The following is a 16,506-nucleotide window of genomic DNA, read 5'->3' on the forward strand; positions in this document are numbered from 1 at the left end:
TAAATTACAAGTATGAATTATACAGGTTTGTTTGAAGATGTTTTCTAAGCTCAACAAAAACATTAAAGTTGCTATTTCTTTGTATCCCGCCGATCAACTATACTCATTTATTTACTTACTGTATTCATATATTTACTAGGCCCTATGTTGCATTATCTTAATGAATTACACCACAAACTTACTCAAGTTGTATGTTAAATTTACGTTTATGTGCCTTATTATAGTTATTGGTATACCAAGGAATGTAACCATAACAACAATGAACCTGAACAGTACTGCAACATGGCAACCTCCTGTTGATGTTAACGTCAGCATGCTACCACTTGTAACGTATTCGGTGAAAGCAGGAGAATTTATTAGAAGGTAATTTATCAAAAAAATGTTCATGAAACGCAATAGGTTTGGCACTTTGATCTTTGAAACATTCCCAAAATTACTAATACGTTTAATTTAAAAAAAAAATCAAAGTACCGGTAACAATAGAATATTTATACTGCACATGAATTATTGTTTTGAAAAATACAAACTAAATTCTGCAGTGTAAATTCTTTACTAAAGTATAAAATTAAAATCCTTCTATCAACCCAAAGTACGAGGTTATTCTGGCCTCGACCGCATTAAAGTCACAATAAGATATCAGATATGTTAAGTTGTAAAATTGTTACCCAAACCCAGATTCGTCAGATTATAGCACTCAACGGGAACAGCGATGTAAATGTGGAGACAGTTGGGGAGAGGAACACACCCCTTCTGTTAGGGAGAGATGCTTCCCCCACCCCTCTTCGGGGTGAAAAATCACAAATCGTCGGTAGGAAACAAATACTATGCGCCACCACTGATCGAACCATGAGTGAGTGTGAGTTCATAAGGTGAACATCTTAAAACTATCGTGTTTTTTATACTACTTATCATTGTTAATACCGTCCTGTTTCAGAATGAAACCTGTACCAGGATGTCAGGATATAAATGAACTTGAATGTCACATCGGCGTTTTTGGAAAAAATGAATGGTACTATGACGAAATTGACAAAGGTGTTGTTGAAGTCACGGCGAGTATTCTGGGTGATACGAGTGAACCAAGTTTTGCAAAGCAGAACCTCCTAGTTGAAGGTTTGCAACCCATATATTCGTGAAAAAATAAAAGTACCATTATATTTTCATATTTTAAATATCCACTCTGCTAAAATATCAGAAAATTTAAAAGGATCATATATTTATATTGTTTATAATTAACCTTAAACCAATAGCAGATAAAATAAAGTTTTCAGAAGTGTTTAAAATGTTAGTAAGTTAATAACTTATATGAATATATACAAACTATATCACCTTCTTCTGGATAAGTTACAAAGCGTGTACAATAATTGTGTGTGCAAATCATTAATTTATAGCGTATGATAAATCCGGCGAAGTTTCAATTTCCATTCATTAAAAAACTTTATACTGAGAAACAAAACAAATATAACAAAAACCACAGAGGAGAGTGATGTTTTGCCCTACCTGACGTGTTATCGTACCGAATAATCAGTACGTCCCCAAATAGGCCTACTTATGAAAAAAAAATCGCAAGTGATTCGGGTGGAAATTGAACCCAAGACCTCCAGATATCTAGCCTGTCGCCACAACCACTAGACCACCGAGCTTGCGATTAGTGACTAGTGTTGAATCCGATCCCCAAGTAGCAGCGGATACTGCAAATACTATTTCGATGCGAGTTTAAGTCAGGAAAATATCACAGGAATGATGTTTTGCCCTACCAATTGTACTGAATATTCAGCACGTCTCCAAATACTTGTGATAAGAGTATTCGGTAAAATAACACTTCAGGTACCTGAAGTACCTTCACTATCATGATATTTTTCTGACGCAAACTCACAGAATTATGAAGGCTTAACATGGCTTCAGACATATTTGTTAAATGCACGTTTTCATATGTCATTTTATGCTGTCAGGCCCAATTAATGAGCAGCCTAAAGCTGCATTCACATCGGATCCGGTGAAATTCAGACCGCGTTTCCGATACGCTGAATGGCAGCGAAAAATTTGGCTTACACGCTGATTTGATTTTCTGACCGGTTCGGTAAACCTTCCGATCCGAAAATTTTGATTCGGTGTAAATGTAAAGTGTTATTGATTGACAATATATATACACTTAAATGTGTTTAAATCTATAAATACACATTCAGTTTATTCTAACCAATTAAATATGTATAGGTTTCGTTAGCCATCTAAAAATATCTTCAATAACAAACAAAAAAATGAGCTATAAAGTACGCCTAACGTAGATATTCAACCCAATGTGCCTTCTGCTAAGGCAAGAAAACTAACTATACTTGTAGCGGTACTAATCACAATCTCGGGTCCGTAACAACAATGCTCGGTCCGGTTTGCTCGCTACATGTTAGTGAATTTTCAATATAATAATACATAACCAAGGCCCTACTACAGGGCTTAATTCAAATTCAATTTTTCTTTAGTAGAAAATTCACTAATCTCATTAAGGATGTGAAGAGAATGAGTTTTTAAATATAGGCGTAGAAAGTTTGCAAGCTTGCAAACAAATTTAATGTGGTTTGTCTCATAATAGGCCTATTTGTATTTTATAGCACTGATGGGTCCAGGGGTTCTTCAGATCAACTCAACGGGCACCAGCAGTATATCTGGAGAAATTATCTATCCACTGACACCATATGTTAGACAAGACAACAAAGAACCAATGAGAATGAATGATGATGACCTCAACCTCTATGAGATGAAAACATATTTGTACCTGAGACTGAGAGGCGATGACGTAATTCAGGATCAGGTAAAGTTTACTTGCAGCTGACAACTTTAATATTAAAAATAATAATAATAATAATAATAATAATAATAATAATAATAATAATAATAATAATAATATAATGATGATGATGATAATAATAATAATAATAATAATGATGATAATAATAATAATAATAATAATAATTAATAAATAAATAAATAGATAATGAAATAATAATAAATAGATTTATAAAATCCAACGCAAAGTCCTCAAGGCGCTACAGAATGAAGGAACAAAAAATTACAGTGAACCTAAGTCACTTACTGCGCCTGACGGTCGTTGGCCGACGCGATTCTCTGGAGAACGCAACGCTACGACGCCCGCGCGCGATTTTTTTTTTTCCGTACGAAACATTTACATGAAACTCCACTCGGGCCGTCTCGGCTGAATCGACCCGAAAATCTCATTGCAGAATTCAGTAGGTCAAAAGGTCATCAACAGATAAACGTCTACAGAACAACTTCTGGGAGAACGTCGCTGTCTGATTTTTAAAAATACATTGATGTTACCATGTTAATACCAATGGGTCGTTTAAAATGACATATAATATTTGATTAAGCTGCACGAGTAATGAAAATTGTTATTTTAACTTGAGTTACATATTAGGACAATTTTAATTTTTTAGTTAGGCCTGGGTTTTGCATAATTACCTAGGCCTACTAAAAACGCTTTCTGGGAAAAGCACAAAGAGTAAGGAAAAGCGCGTTTTTCTTCATCACTGATCAAATGAAACAGAATGACAGTTATTTTCAAATAAAGAGAAGAGCTGAGAATAGGCAGCTCTAAAATACTGGATGACATAACCTGCCAAAATGGCAGAGCACCAAATGAATGTAAAAATGAGCTATAGTTATTAATATTAGGCATAGTAATCGGCAGGTTCTTGATTACAAGGCTAGACCAAGTTAATTACATGTAATGCCGAAATGATAATAATAATAATAATAATAATAATAATAATAATTATTATTATTATTATTATTATTACCTGTACGTTAAGGGGAACTTAGACAAAGGGGAAATAACACAAATGATATTCCCCTTGAGCTAGTTATTATTTAATTATAGGCCTTGAAATAGTATCTGTAGGTTCTTCATTGCAAGTAGGCCAAGGTAATTAATTCTGAAATGATTATTATTATTAATTAATTATTATTATTACCTGTACCTTAAGGGGAACTTAGACAATGGAGGAACTAGAGGACAATTAAAAAAACGACGTTAAGGGGAAATAACACAAAAGATATTCCCCTTGGGCGATTATTATTTATAGGCCTAGTAAATAGTACAGTATCTGCAGGTTCTTCATTACAAGGCTTAGGCCAAAGGTAATTAATGCTGAAATTATTATTATTATTATTATTATTATTATTATTATTTTTATTATTATTATTATTTAACATTAATTACATTACAATGATAGTTTGGTCAAAAGTTCAATAACGCCGGAATGGTATATTATTTATTTAATATTTCTCTTATGCGCTCTATTTTTCATTTCATGCTTCAATTTTGTCCCATTTTTCCCCCCAAAATTTCAGTCAATGTCAGTATGTGAAGCGTGACTGTTGTGTCAGCCTATGACCCTAGGCCTAGTTTAAGGAGGGGCCTAGGTAAGAACTCAGCTTGTAGTTAGGCCTATAGTTTATCCTCTTTCTCTCTAGCCTTTGGTATAACTGTACCTATCTACACTTTATAACAGGAGGTACTAGCTGTTGTTGTTGTTGTAAATAATATACTAACATTTAATAACATCCAAGAAGGTCACAGTTAGTTATACAGTGACGTACATCACATAAGTCCGTGAATTCATAGGCCTACCATAGGTAAACATAGAAAGAGCAATACTGTAATAGGAGTCGAGCGTCACGACATTGCGAAGTGTCTGCTCTTGTTCCTCGTATCGTACTCACTCGAGTCAATCTGAGATGGCCCGAGTGAAGTTTCATGCAAATGTTTCGTACGGAAAAAAAATCGCCGCCCGCGCAACGGATCTTTTTTAATGACGATCCGTTCACACTGCCACCAACTATCAGCAGACTGCGTTGGATTCGTCGGCCGACGCGTCGTACAATGCAGTGAGTGTCCGGCATTAAAGCAACCAGAAAAGAAAAACACCACACACATCGCTGCACCGTTTACAGGCAATTTGAGGCACCAGGCATACTCCTAATGTGTCTGGGTTAATCTGTGCAAGTGTTGCTTCTTTGAAATATAGCAACAATTATCATTATCTGCAAAAAGCAATGAATAGTTTGCATAACTTGAACGATGAAATTATTATTATTAATATGAATTGGACTTACTTCTTCTCTCAGCTGACACGGAGAAGTAGCGAGACCCTTTTCCATTTCGAAGATCTTCAGCCTGACACAAAGTACATTATAGATATGCATCGTAAGTATGGTGGTACACCAAAAAAGGAAACGAAGACAACGACAATAGAAGTGGAGACTAATAGCGAGACTACATCAGGTTAGGCCTATAATATGACATTGAACCTGTGAAGGGTTTTTGTTGGGGCGTTTATTCGAGGGAGACGTTTATCCGAGGAATACGTTTATTTATTTTGTTGTAAAATAGATACGAATATACTCAAATAAACGCCCCATAATTTCACTGCAAATGTGGAACTACAGCATATATTACCGTCAAAATTGTGTTATTGTGTGATTATAAAGACTTAATGATTCCAGTCATGTTAGAAAAAAGGTGAAGTAGAACGTTAATGGTTGTGAATGATTTTGCTTCCATAATTTTTATTTACGGTCATTTAGGGGGAATTTATTAGATAAAAAAAATATACGCCCGGTGTGTTTATTAGAGGGAGGCGTTTATTCCAAATGAGGCTCTGGAGGGGGCTTTTATTTAAAATGGGGCGTTTTTTTCGAATAACATATTAGGGTTTTTGATCATAGTAAATGTGTCTAAAAGTGCAATGTATCTTAATGATCACCAGCGGTTCATGGCAAGCTATCGGGAAAAGCCCACAATAGCTCTGTGTCCGTGAACATATAAAATAGTTGTTTTGTTTGTCGGGTAATTGCAATAACCTATATCATTTAGTGTGTCAAAGAAGCGAAATATCAAATAAATATTTATTTCCAGAACTGACAAGAGGAAAAGTGGAAAAACCAACTGCCGACGTTGTATTTCTATTGGTGTTAGTAGTTTTGGTGTATGTCTCTTTTGTTGTGGTGTCTTTTGTGACTGTTTTGGTGTACCGTTGGTGGCGCAAACAATCGCAACGGGATAAAATTACAATAAAAAATGTGAACAACAAGGTGCGAGTACAAATTATAATACCGGTAGTGCCAGGCCTGTCATTATCATTATCATCATCACCACCACCACTACCACCCTCATCGCCATCTCTATCACCGTCATAAGTTCTCATCTTCATCATAATCTTCCTCATGTCATCACCATCATCATTATTATGATCATCAAACATCAACATTATTCTCATCTCATAATCATCCTCATCGTCGTTATCATCATCACCATCATCACCATCTTCTTTCTCTTTTACGATTTATCATCATCATTATTATTAGGCCTATAATAATTGTTTATATTACCTTGTCGTCGTCATAACTGCGTATTTCCTTATACAGTAGTCCTATATAAAATGAATAGACATTTAGAAATTTCCACTTTAGATCGGACTCATGCGGAAGTGGGCCACGATCAACATGAGATCCGTCGCAGTTTTCTAGACTATAGAGTAACCCTGTCGTTGGTACTTGTCTTTTCAATATTTCTACAGCTGTCAATGTTGAGAAAAACATACGGAGCTGAACCACAACACAAAGAAGTATACAAAGAAATATTCGATGAGCTGACCAATCGGAAAAACTTGCCTTCAACAAGCGCCGACAACCATCATACTCAAACATTTGAAAAAGATGAACTCCGTGATGTAAACTTAATAACCATGGAGAAAAGAGGCACAGAGAGCGTTTGTAATTCAAAAATAGGGACTTCGTCATCTGCATCAGATGCATTCTTTACTGCGTCACACACATCGTCAACAGTTACCGATTCTGTCACCTATACAACAATTCAATTTCAAACCTCACATTATTTACGTCTTGATCCCGCAGTAAATTTGATATCAGCGCAATGTAAGTCGGTTAATACTTCTCATGAACAAGGGGGTATATTAGTTACACCCCCACTGGAATGCACTGACTACATTAAGTGGGGCCCACCAAAACCATCGACTAAAGAGTTGCCCACTAATGAGGCTGCTGTTTCTGCCGGATATGTGCCGATGAAACTGCATCACAATTTGGTAACGGTATGCCATAATTATCATCATGGTGAGACAATAGAACCCGTTAGCGATAGTTTCGGAATAAGCAACCATCATACTCATAACATTTGAAAAAAAAGATTATAAACTCCATAGTTAGGCTCACTTCACGGCTTTCATCATCATTTAAAACAAGATGATGAACGCCGTGATGTAAACCTAATAACCATCATCGAGACGAGATGCACAGAGAACGTCTGTAAATCCAAGATAGGGGCCGGGCTTCATCATCTGCGTCAAACGCATTTTCTACAGCGTCAAACGCACGGTACTGTGCCACACGCATCGTCAGCATCTACCGATTCTGTCACTTACACAACCATTCAATTTCAAACTTTAAATTACTTACGTCCTAACCCCGTAGTAAATTTAATATCAATACAATGTAAATAGGTTAATACTTCTAATGAGCAAAGGGATACGTTGGCTACACCCCTACTGGAAAGCACTGACTACATTAGGTAGGGGATTGTAGAGCCCACAAATGTAAAAATCCAACACAAATGTAAAATAACCACAAATGTAAAAACATTGTACCCACAAATGTCAAAGTAACCGCAAATGCAAGGGCGTCGGAAGCGGTCCGGCTGGTTCGGACCAATAATTTACAACTCAATATCATTTGTAAGCCATAGTCTACTTTCTCTGACACAATCAAACATAACTTGCACATTCAAATTTGCAAGGGGCCCGCTGCCCAGTGGCAGTGGTGAAACTAGGTTACGATTAGCCGTTTTTCGAGAGTGCAGTCATCACTGAGGTTAATAATGCTATATCAGGAAAAATAATGACAAAATCACAATTAGCTTTTTAAATAATATGAAAGAAAGTGTATTGCAAAAATTATATAAAAATAAATTGTTCAAAATGTCTATCAATTCCATAATTATATGAAATGAGATGAAATGAGATGCTTATTCCACAACGAATGAAAAAATAAAGTGCAAGAAACACGAACACATTATATAATGCAATATGAATAACAATGACTATAGGTCTATTATATTTATACAAATTAACGGATGTTGTGAAATACCTAAAAAAGATTCTAGATTCAAGAACACTTTATTGTCCATTTTAAAATAGGAATTTGTTTTTCCTTTGCAACAGTCTTGGTTAAGAAGAATAAAATTACATTAAAAATCACATGACAGAACAACTTGGCAATGGCGATAAATACGTTAAGATATTAACAATTTAAAATAGTAAAGTAGTAAAAAGTCAACATAGAAATCACTGTTTAAATCTTTTTAAAATTTACTATGTGTATCTCAGAAACAGACCAGCCATTTTAGTAAAGATTAAAACTATAAAAACCTAGCATTTTGCTATAAAATAATTACAGCATGCTAATTAAATAAAACGTGTTATGTACACACAGGATACAGTATTCATATTCCTCCATGAATAGATAAAAATGCAAGAAACAGGAACAAAATGATATTACCGTATATAATGCAATATGAATAACAATGAATGTGCGCCTATTATATTTAGACGAGTTGACATATATTGTGAAATACATATAAAAAGATGCGACCTAATTAAATTAACATGTGTTATGAATACACAGGGTACAATATGCTATGCATTTTAGTAAACCTATTAAATGTCTTTTGAATTAAGCTAGGTGAATACGTTAGATTTTAAAATATCAGACTGCTAGTATATTATTTAGTATTATTATTTAGTAAAGTTTTGGTTTATTAATGGCAGGAGGACCATGTATGTAGCTATTCCCATCATATGGACAGATCTACCAGGTGATAAGTACTCAATAGGGCAATAAGAATCAGGGTCATCAACTTTGGGTGAAGAGTCATAAATATTAGAATAAGGTACTGTACGTTTCTACAGGGGTTCTACTCAGGCCCTACAACAGTTCCGGTCAGGGTGGTAGGACAAACGCCAGGGAAAATTTTGATTAGATACTTATTAACTGATAGATACTTATTAATCAATTCAACTGATCGATTTACACTTTTTTGATTAAAAGAATTACTATGACATGACTTAGACCGCCCAATATACATGCGCATTCTTGAGGTTTGCATGATCTCAGCCCCAACCATGAGGTCAGTGTGGACTCCTTATTGTGAACTCCCCCCACCCAGAAAATTGCTGGATCAGACCCTCCTAGATCCGTTACAAATAGTGTAATATTTTACCAAAATGGCTGCACAGGAACGTCGGCCATCGCGGAGGTCTGGTTGTATTAATTGTGGCCAGGAAAATTACAGGTAAAACGGGGACTAAATCAGGGCAAGACTTAATAATCACAAATGTACTATTAGACGCAAAGACATGAGTAAATCATTCCTGATGATGACATAATTAATGTCGAAATATTGAATCCCAACACGATGGCGTGTATTTCAATACTTGGAGTATGTATTATACTTTTATGAAGGCCCTGATCGTATCGAGCCAGTTATTGACTGTCTCTTATACACATCTAGATGTGTATAAGAGACAGTATATATATAAAGATATATTAAATATTATAAATAGGACTGATCAGGTCGTCATTCAGAGTTCATCTTTCCCATCCAGACCTTGCCTTTGAAGCTCCTCTTCATAAGTTTGTAATTTTACAGAAAATTTATCTAATATGTCAGATATTTCCCGCCACACCTGTAAAATGCAAATTTGCTACGTCAGATATCGTACCGATGATACAATTTTTCTATTTTTGGAAACTTGTAACTGACGTTTCTATAGGTTAGTTTAGCAATAAATCTACATTTTTTGTAAAGTAAACATATAAAATGTTGTTTTTATTATAAATTTATGTAAATATTAAACAATTTTGATAGAAAATATAATTATAATAAAAATAGCCTAATATCAATATACCAACACTACCACCACCAATATTAATAATAATAATAATAACAGTGATAATGATAATAACAGTGATTATGATAATAATAATAATAATAATAATACTATTAATAATAATATTAATAACAATAATAATAATAATTCAAATAGCTTCTCACACTTTCTTCTAATGCTGATATTTCTTCAGTATCGATGGTCTTATCATAATTGTCATCAAGGTGTAAAAACACCTATAAAGAAACGAAACAACTGTCATACAATGGTATTGTTATATTGTAAATTGTCATAGTTATTACTGTATTAATATTATTGTATTTATTTCTGTATTATTTTTTTTTTTATTATTACAATACAATATATAAACTTTATTTCGCAAATTAAATGCATTATTATAATACAAAATAGATTTATTTATATTTTTTTATTTCTCAATTTATATGTTTGGCTTCGATTAGACGTTCATTGTCGATATGTGCACATTATAAATCCATAGAAAATATATTTTATCACGCCTAAGTTTTGCCTCGTAGAGCAAGTTTAACTCTTAGGTAAGACTTTTTTTTATACTTGTTTCGCATTTTATTACGCCTAAGTTTTGCCGCGTAGAACAAGTTTAACACTTAGGTAAGACTTTTTTATACTTGTTTCGCGAACGTATTTTTTTTAAAGATCGTCAGAGGAATAGGTTTACAAAAAACATCCAGACGGAAGAGAAAATAAAAATACAATTTTATTGGTGAATGTAAACAGTGTAGTAATGGGATAGTTAAATGCTTTACATTCATATAATCAGGAAGAAATATACATACTCTATCTTATTTTGTAGATTTCAAGGCAGTGGCGGAGTAATAAAAATAAAGGAAAACTTTTATTTTCTGAAACTTCCATTTTTTTTTAGGTGGCGGGTGCGCTAATTGGGCAAAAATAAAATGTTATGTTTATTCGAAATCATCACTATTGGCGGGCGGTGAGTTCGCTAAACGAGGTATAAAAAAAGTCTCGCCTTATCAACGTTACCTCTGCCGCCACTTCATTGAAGAGTTCATTGGTAGATTCATCGGGAGGTGCTTGAATGACAGACGATTTGAAATCCTGGTATGTCATTGGCTGATTCGTGTTCTGCGTTATCGACAGCATGTGATCTCTGTTATTAAAACGCAAATATAAGTAAAATTATAGACCGTTACCCATCATGCCATCCCCTCCCCCACTGAATATTAGGCACTACCTGATTGACTCTGATTCCCTGAACATATTCGTCACTCCATTGAATTCAAACTTGTCGATTGTTTTGAGTTCTCCGGGTGGAATATCTTGGCACTGGCTGAAATCTTGATTCTTCATCATATAGTGGTTCCACCAGATGTTTACTGCGATGTTTCTGTCTTGTGATCGTACTTGGTGGAACCTGATGGAAAAACTCAATTTAAGTGCATATGCATACATTGACTGGGGTAAAATTTGAAAAAAAATACAAAAAAAAAATGAACAACATGAAAAGAAAAAGTTGAATTGCTATTTAAAACATTTATTACCAACCATTATAAAGCAGTGGCGTATGTGTGGGTTTGCGGGGAAGGGGGAAATAAGCACGCCCTACAGCCCTCACCACCCCATTCCCGAAAAAAAACCACGCTCAAGAAGTTAAAAATTACCCCATATCACCTTATTTTGTGACCCTGGCAATAGAATACGTACCAACGATATGGAATGTATAGACAGTCACCAGGCTGTAAGTCGACATGATGGTACTCGACACTAAGCAGGCCGGGATACTTGTCAAAGTCCACACTTTGGGAGAAAAATGTCGATATTAACTTACATCATGATGACCACATTTACAATGAACATTAAAGTTTACTGACGAAGCTTTAAATATACAATTTTTTTATTATGCAGATGTTCAAGAAAGATTATTTAAATTGATCTTTGTTCTTTTACATTACAGGAACAATGAAAATATTAAAAAATAAGAAATGTATAAGCCAAAATAAGTCCCAATTTTACCTTTCCGCTAAACCCCACATTGGATATTGTTGCTAAGCTGTGCGACCTTAAAAAAAAGGTACGCACACTCCGTGTTTGGTCATGGTCATACACGTACACATTCTTGGCTATAAAATAACGCGTTCTGATTGGTAAGATTGTTGTCAAGTTTGACACTTCAGAAGCGTCCATTGAAAGCACAAACCGGTAGAACAGACATGGGTTATTATGCATAATGTTATTCGCAAACCTAGCCTAGTAAAATAATGTAAGCTAAAATAACAGTAAATGATGTCTGATATACTACAGATTTCTAGAAAAACACCACCTTTCAGCGCATAGACCTAAATCCATCATTTTAGTATTTTTTCAATAATTATTTGAATTACATACTCGTCGACGTCTACGCCACAGTAGTTTCCAGGATGTTTGAGAGGTATCTGAATAAACGATCAAAAAGAAGATTATTTCAACATCCATAAACACGATATTAAATAATTTCTAATTCTATGAATTATTATTATCGCATCTAAACTAATTCCTCCATCCCCATGGAAACCAGGCTTTATCGAAAGCTGTCGGCAATAGCGTGTAGCGATTGTATGGAAACCAAGCTTAAGACAAGTTAACAATGTTAGATATGTGTATAACAATGGAAGAATAATAAACATTCTGTAGGTCTACTTCGATCACATAAAATACATAGGCCTAACCTACGTAACCAGGGCCGGTGGAATCGGGGGGGGGGGCCGGGTCCCCCACTTTTTGGCAGAAAATATGTGTCTATGCAGATTTTTGTATATTCCCATTCATCTTACTAGTGCTCCACCCATTTTGTGATTGGCTAATTACCTTATCGGCATATTTTCTGTCGATGAGTACCACATGCTTACGGCCTGCCATCACGCAGTTTATGTTATCCACTGAATCAATGTGTAACACAGACGATGTACCGCCATTACTAAACCACATCATCTGAAATGACATAAAATAATAAACTCAGAGATGACCGATTATTTGTGGTCAAGATTGAATCCGACATTTGAAAAACTAAAAAAAAAAATAGAAGACACAAAGGAACGGGCCTCCGTTTCTGGAGTGGGGTTGACCCACGAATTCGAAATCCAGGAATTCGAAATAAATGGGGCCCAGGACTATCACAGATAGAGGGTATAATATAGATAGGCCTACCACCGCAGCCTCACCATGGTTGGGGCTGATGGTAAGAATATTTATGATTATGGCACCTGGAAATGGCACTCAAAGACTTAATTTGAATAGGCCTATACTTTTTTTTTTATCCATTGTTTTTATAATCTTGAAAAATTTAGAAGGGTGGGGGCAAGAATCTGCCACTGGACTCGAGAATATAAACAACCGTAACAAGTTCTTAGGTATAAAATGATTAATGGTTTTGAAATTTCATTTTGAAAGATTGAAGATCAAGACGTACCCAGAGCCTTCAGGGATGGCGCCATGATTTTCCCGACGGGGGGGCCGATGCCCCCAACGAGGGGGCATCGGCAATTTTGTTTCTCCCCAACGAATTCTGCTTTTTCTCCCCGACGGGGGAGGGGGAAGCAGCTTTATCCGACGGGGGACCCCCACTGGCGCCACCCCTGAGAACCTTTGAGATCAGACTGCTATGGTTTTAAAATTGTACTTGAGTAAATTTTGTTTTTCACACCATCATAAATTGTGTTCCGGGATTATAACAATTACAATCTTTTGCCTGGTCTTAGCTTACCGCTGATGAAAAACTATCCTTCATTACGTGACACTGAAGAGGAGCAGGCAGAACGACATCCTTTCTGTATTATAATGAATAAAATGTCTAAGTTAATAGCTTTTAATATATGTAATATCTACTGATGACGTCAACCAACAAATCATCGCCCATTTTAATGTTATATAGTGTACGGTCACCCTGGGGTTCATCACGACACTTAACTATCATTATAGCATTATTTTCATTAATCGTCGTTTCATCACCACCATTATCATCATTATTGTTAGGCTATCATAGTCGCAATTGTCATCGTCACTATCCTTATTATCATCCATCATTGTCAATATCATCATCATCATCATCGTCATCATCATCATTATTACCGTCACCACCTCATCATCATCATCATCACGTTCGTCGCCGTTATCATCATAATCGTCATTATTATCATTATCATCATCTTCATCCTCATCATTTGTCATAATCGGTACTATCAATCACCATCATTATCAGAAAGAGATAAGCACCCTTTAACTCAAAATATCTATAGACTATTGATCACTGTATTATTATGTATTTGAATACATTTTATATATATACATATATATATATATATAATTTATTAATTATATTATTATATAGTTTACATATTCTCAATCAGAGATGATTCCATTCCCTTCCTTTTTTTCGGTGTTCAACTCCCTCGCTTCTCTTAATTTAGTTCGAATTTGCTTAATGGAAAATCCCATTCCTTGTTGTACAGTAGCGTTGTTTTCGACAGCGAAAACGTACGTAGGCCTAAACACGTGCGTCGGAAACCAGCGAGTGTGGTCAGTTGTTAATTTTGAAGATCCATTAGGTCATTGTGCCTATTAATTTGCATTAAAGCTGGTTTTGGTTCAGGGGTGGCACCAGCGGGGGCCGGGGGCCAGAACCCCCGTCTGGGAGAGCTCCACGTCCCCCCCCCCAATCCCACCAACGTCGGGGAGAAAACACACAATTCGTCTACAAAGTGTGTATGTATTTTACATATTAGTAGACCCCAAAAGCTTTTGAAACATATATTTCGGGGGCTTCGCCCCCTGGAACACTTTCGGGGAATTTGAGCGACGCCCTACCACGCCCACTTGTATTCGTCGGTAGGCCCCGAGACCCATTGGGGACATCGGACCCCCTCGTCCAGAAAATCCTGGCGCCACCACTGTTTTGGTTTGCCTTACCTTATAGATTCTGGAACACTTTCAACCATATACATTTCCTCATTTTTGTATCGAGTCAAAAATTCCAGAAAGGTCAGTCCTTCGGTGCGTTCACTTTCCCTGTTTTCTTTTTTCTCTCCCTCCACAGTAACAATAGTTTCACTGTCGGCATGTCGTAGCAGGTATTCGTCTGTCCATAGCTTGAAAGCCGGGGATATTTTACCGCCTCCTCTGACAACAACAGGCTTAGATACTAATGCAAAATTGTTGAAGAAATCACTCGCTTTCGGCCAGTCGCTTACTTCGTACACTGTCAGTTGTGGTCCTCGTTCTCCAAGCCGTTCCCCGGAAGCATAAACTATCGCTATGACAACCAGGAATTCCCAGCGTAGACTATATTTTTTAACAGAAACTGATAGTGGATACATTTTGTGTGTATATTGATGTCAGTAAGCATATAAGCTGCAATATAAACCCGGAAATAAGACAATTATTTACTTGAATGCGCTACAAAAAGCATATTGTTTGGCGACGATTTTATGGCATTCATTGAGGAAGTTTTACGCTAGAATGATTTGTACATTGTACATGACGTCATTCGATCACAAAAACTTACTAGTCTACACATGGAAGTAATGAGGTTATAACCGTAAGCAAAGTAGTTTATTATGGACCTATTAATATCCTACCTCCTCCAAGAAGGTTAAGTTGTTTGTGTGTTTTTATCAAAATATCAATAAAATGTTATACATTTGCAGGCAGTATTGTGTATGAACCAATGAAGGGATGATTAAATATTAAATTTTAATAAAGATCAATAGTAGACGGGTGTATATCTATCTATGTATCTATCTATGTATCTATCTATGTATCTATCTATGTATCTATCTATCTATCTATCTATCTATCTATCTATCTATCTATCTATCTATCAATCTATCTATCTATCTATCTATCTATCTACATATATACATGTATATATGTATGTATATATATAAATCATCAAAGAAAGGTAAATACAGTGTTCGAATAAAGGACATAATATATTATACGCAACTATGTATGTACTGTCTCTTATACACATCTAGATGTGTATAAGAGACAGTATATACATGGACTCACCTTCAAAATGTTGAAGTGTGCCACTGTTAAAAAAGTGTAGTTTTCCAAATAAATTACTAACAGCCGTATGCCACTTTTAGTTTACTGTATGTTCGTGTCGTCACAACACAAGGTGGCGCCTTTTGCTGTCAACCAGACGTTGTCAAGCGGTCATTACGTGCAAAGGTGCCTGAGTTTGTTGAATTTCCAGTCACTATTAGGAATAAGTTTTAGCCGGTGTTAAAACATAATTCGTAATATGCGTGTTTTTACGTCGACATCCAAGTCGCCACCAAAGTTTTTTTGTGGTTTTGTTTCGATACCTGGTAAGGTAAAATAGAAATAAATAATTATTTATTAGAGGTTCATTAAAAAAAATAGCAAAAACTGTTCAGAATATTGCTTGCAATATAAAGTAAAAAATTAACATCCACATTTTCATTGAGAAAGGTCGCAGATACAACCAAGATATTCACTTTTTCCACTAAATAAAAAGCATTTTAACCCA

The 16,506-nt window shown here is 35.5% G+C and overlaps 2 protein-coding genes across 3 annotated transcripts; one reads left to right on the top strand and one right to left on the bottom strand.

Annotated features, from left to right (window-relative positions):
• Window positions 1–228: 228 nt before the first annotated feature.
• Window positions 229–8,774, top strand: LOC117113523. The gene is made up of 6 exons (XM_033256883.1): window positions 229–363; window positions 935–1,110; window positions 2,604–2,803; window positions 5,140–5,296; window positions 5,930–6,105; window positions 6,591–8,774. Exons 1-6 carry the CDS (start codon window positions 260–262, stop codon window positions 7,209–7,211), a joined length of 1,434 nt encoding a protein of 477 aa, XP_033112774.1. The 5' UTR covers window positions 229–259; the 3' UTR covers window positions 7,212–8,774.
• Window positions 8,775–9,621: 847 nt separating this feature from the next.
• On the bottom strand, window positions 9,622–16,099 carry LOC117113605 (lysine-specific demethylase 8-like). Of its 2 annotated transcripts, XM_033256998.1 has the most exons (10): window positions 16,020–16,099; window positions 14,919–15,359; window positions 13,717–13,780; window positions 12,822–12,944; window positions 12,363–12,409; window positions 11,682–11,774; window positions 11,212–11,391; window positions 11,001–11,127; window positions 10,142–10,213; window positions 9,622–9,773 (listed from the first exon to the last, which is right to left on the bottom strand). In XM_033256998.1, the coding sequence occupies exons 2-10, from the start codon at window positions 15,323–15,325 to the stop codon at window positions 9,669–9,671; spliced, it is 1,218 nt and encodes a 405-aa protein (XP_033112889.1). In that variant the 5' UTR covers window positions 15,326–15,359; window positions 16,020–16,099; the 3' UTR covers window positions 9,622–9,668. The 2 variants fall into 2 exon arrangements, with proteins under 2 accessions (XP_033112889.1, XP_033112888.1); XM_033256997.1 differs by lacking the exon at window positions 16,020–16,099 and having other exon boundaries at window positions 14,919–15,646.
• Between the last annotated feature and the right edge of the window lie 407 nt (window positions 16,100–16,506).

This window comes from Anneissia japonica, unplaced genomic scaffold (genome assembly GCF_011630105.1).
Source record: "Anneissia japonica isolate Jap-2015-1 unplaced genomic scaffold, ASM1163010v1 scaffold287748_len1686314_cov196, whole genome shotgun sequence".
NCBI lineage: Eukaryota > Metazoa > Echinodermata > Crinoidea > Comatulida > Comatulidae > Anneissia > Anneissia japonica.